We start from the raw sequence: 1,715 nt of genomic DNA on the forward strand, positions 1-1,715 counted from the left end.
TTCATGACCCAGTTCTCCGCCCTGCAGACCGCCCGTTCGGTCAGGACGCGACGGTTGGCAGCCGCCGAAGAAAACCTGGAAGTAGCCCGAGCGGCACGCCTTGCGCAGATCTTCAAGGAGATTTGCGACGGCATCATGGCCTACAAAGGTGACGGCAGCAGGAGGACCCGAATTCGAACCCAAACTTTGGGCAGAGTCTCCTTGAACCCAGGACAAAGGTTGAAGGAGGCTTAAAGCAGGAAAGGACAGGTTAACTTGCAGGGCTTCAGAGTTGCGAACTTGGTACTTTACTGGGCTCTTTGGCGCTCTCTGAGCTGGGTGGTTTCCTTGCAGACGTTTCATGACCCAACTAGGGAACGTCGTCAGTGCTGGAAGGGAGTGGGGTTTGCGATGGAGGAAGAGGAGGACTATGGGGTCCTTGGTGGTCTCTAAGCTTAGTTGTTTTCTTGCAGACATTTCATGACCCAACTAGGGAACATCATCAGTGCTAGAAGGGAGTGGGGTTTGCAGAGAGGAGGAGGAGGAGAAGGATTGTGGAGTCCATGGTGGTCTCTGAGGTTGGCTGTTTTCTTGGAGACTTTTCATGACCCAACTAGGGAACATCATCAGTGCTGGAAGGGAGTGAGTGGAGGAGAATGAGAATAAGAATGGGAAGGGAGGGAGGGAGGGAGGGAGGGAGGAGGAGGAAGAGGAGGAGGAGGACCATGAGGTCCTCGTTGTTCTCTGAGCCTGGTGGTTTTCCAGCAGACCTTTCATTACTCCAAGCCAAGTAGCACCATCATTACTAGCTGTTCGGTACTTTCCTTCTGGAGCCGATAAATCCAAATTACCAATTTGTGGGGTGGGGTTCCCTCCTTCCATCTGCGGCTGATGTTTTTTGCGGGAATTACACCCGGCTTTCTCCACCCTGATCTTGAGTTTTGCCCTTCCTTATAAACACCGGCATTGGGAGCGTCTGGGGCTGGATGACCCCCCTCACCCTGGCCCTTCAAGTCCTCCACCCCTCTACTCACTGCCCTGGAATCCCTCCACCCGGTTGTCCTTGTCCTTCTCCTTGTCTTCTACCTCTTGCTGTGTTGTAGGCTTCTTAAGAGCGCTGCTCTTTGCCGAAGGCTTCCTCCATTGAAGCTGTTTAAGCAGTTGCTCCTCCATCCCTCCCCAACGTGGTTCGGACTACAGTCCCCATTCCCAGCCTTTGTTCCTTCCCCCCCCCCATGGTCCCCATCCCCACGATAAACAGGGTCTCCAAACCCAGGGCGTTCAGAGGAACGCCGCCAGGGCTGAAGGCCATCTGACCATATCTCAGGAGGCTTTGGACGTCTCCATCGTCCTCACGGCCGTCTCTCCTCCTCTCCAGATTCCTCCCGGCAAGTCCTGGCCACCCCTTTGCTGCTGCTTCCTCCGAAAAAAAAGTAAGTCCTCTTCCCAAAGGGGGGAGTGGGTGGACCCTCCCCCCAACTCGAGTGTTCAAACCGGGTGTTTCCAACCTCTCCCCCACCCCCCACCCCCGGTCCAGGAACGCTGATTACTATGAGAAGATCTCGGATCCCCTGGATCTCACCACCATTGAGAAGCAGATCCTGACGGGATACTACAAAACTGTGGAAGCTTTTGACGGGGATATGTTGAAGGTCTTCCGGAACGCCGAGGTGAGTCGGCCGAGGGCTTGGCTGTCTGGAACCAAGGAAGAGTCTCTTCCCCCCCCCCCAAAAAAA

General features: G+C 55.0%; 1 protein-coding gene across 1 annotated transcript in view; it reads left to right on the top strand.

The window, feature by feature from the left end:
- ASH1L (ASH1 like histone lysine methyltransferase) overlaps positions 1-1,715 on the top strand; it is a gene marked incomplete at its 5' end in the record, with an annotated part of 37,079 nt that overhangs the window by 26,929 nt on the left and 8,435 nt on the right. The window contains 3 exons of the mRNA XM_029286198.1: positions 1-148; positions 1,358-1,412; positions 1,517-1,649. The exon at positions 1-148 is cut by the window's left edge and continues 7 nt beyond it. Of these exons, the coding sequence (XP_029142031.1) occupies positions 1-148; positions 1,358-1,412; positions 1,517-1,649 (336 nt within the window). The remainder of the gene's footprint in view (positions 149-1,357; positions 1,413-1,516; positions 1,650-1,715) is intronic.

This window comes from Protobothrops mucrosquamatus, unplaced genomic scaffold, assembly GCF_001527695.2.
Source record: "Protobothrops mucrosquamatus isolate PMUCROS unplaced genomic scaffold, P.Mucros_1.0 scaffold3084, whole genome shotgun sequence".
In the NCBI taxonomy this organism is placed as follows: Eukaryota; Metazoa; Chordata; class Lepidosauria; order Squamata; family Viperidae; genus Protobothrops; species Protobothrops mucrosquamatus.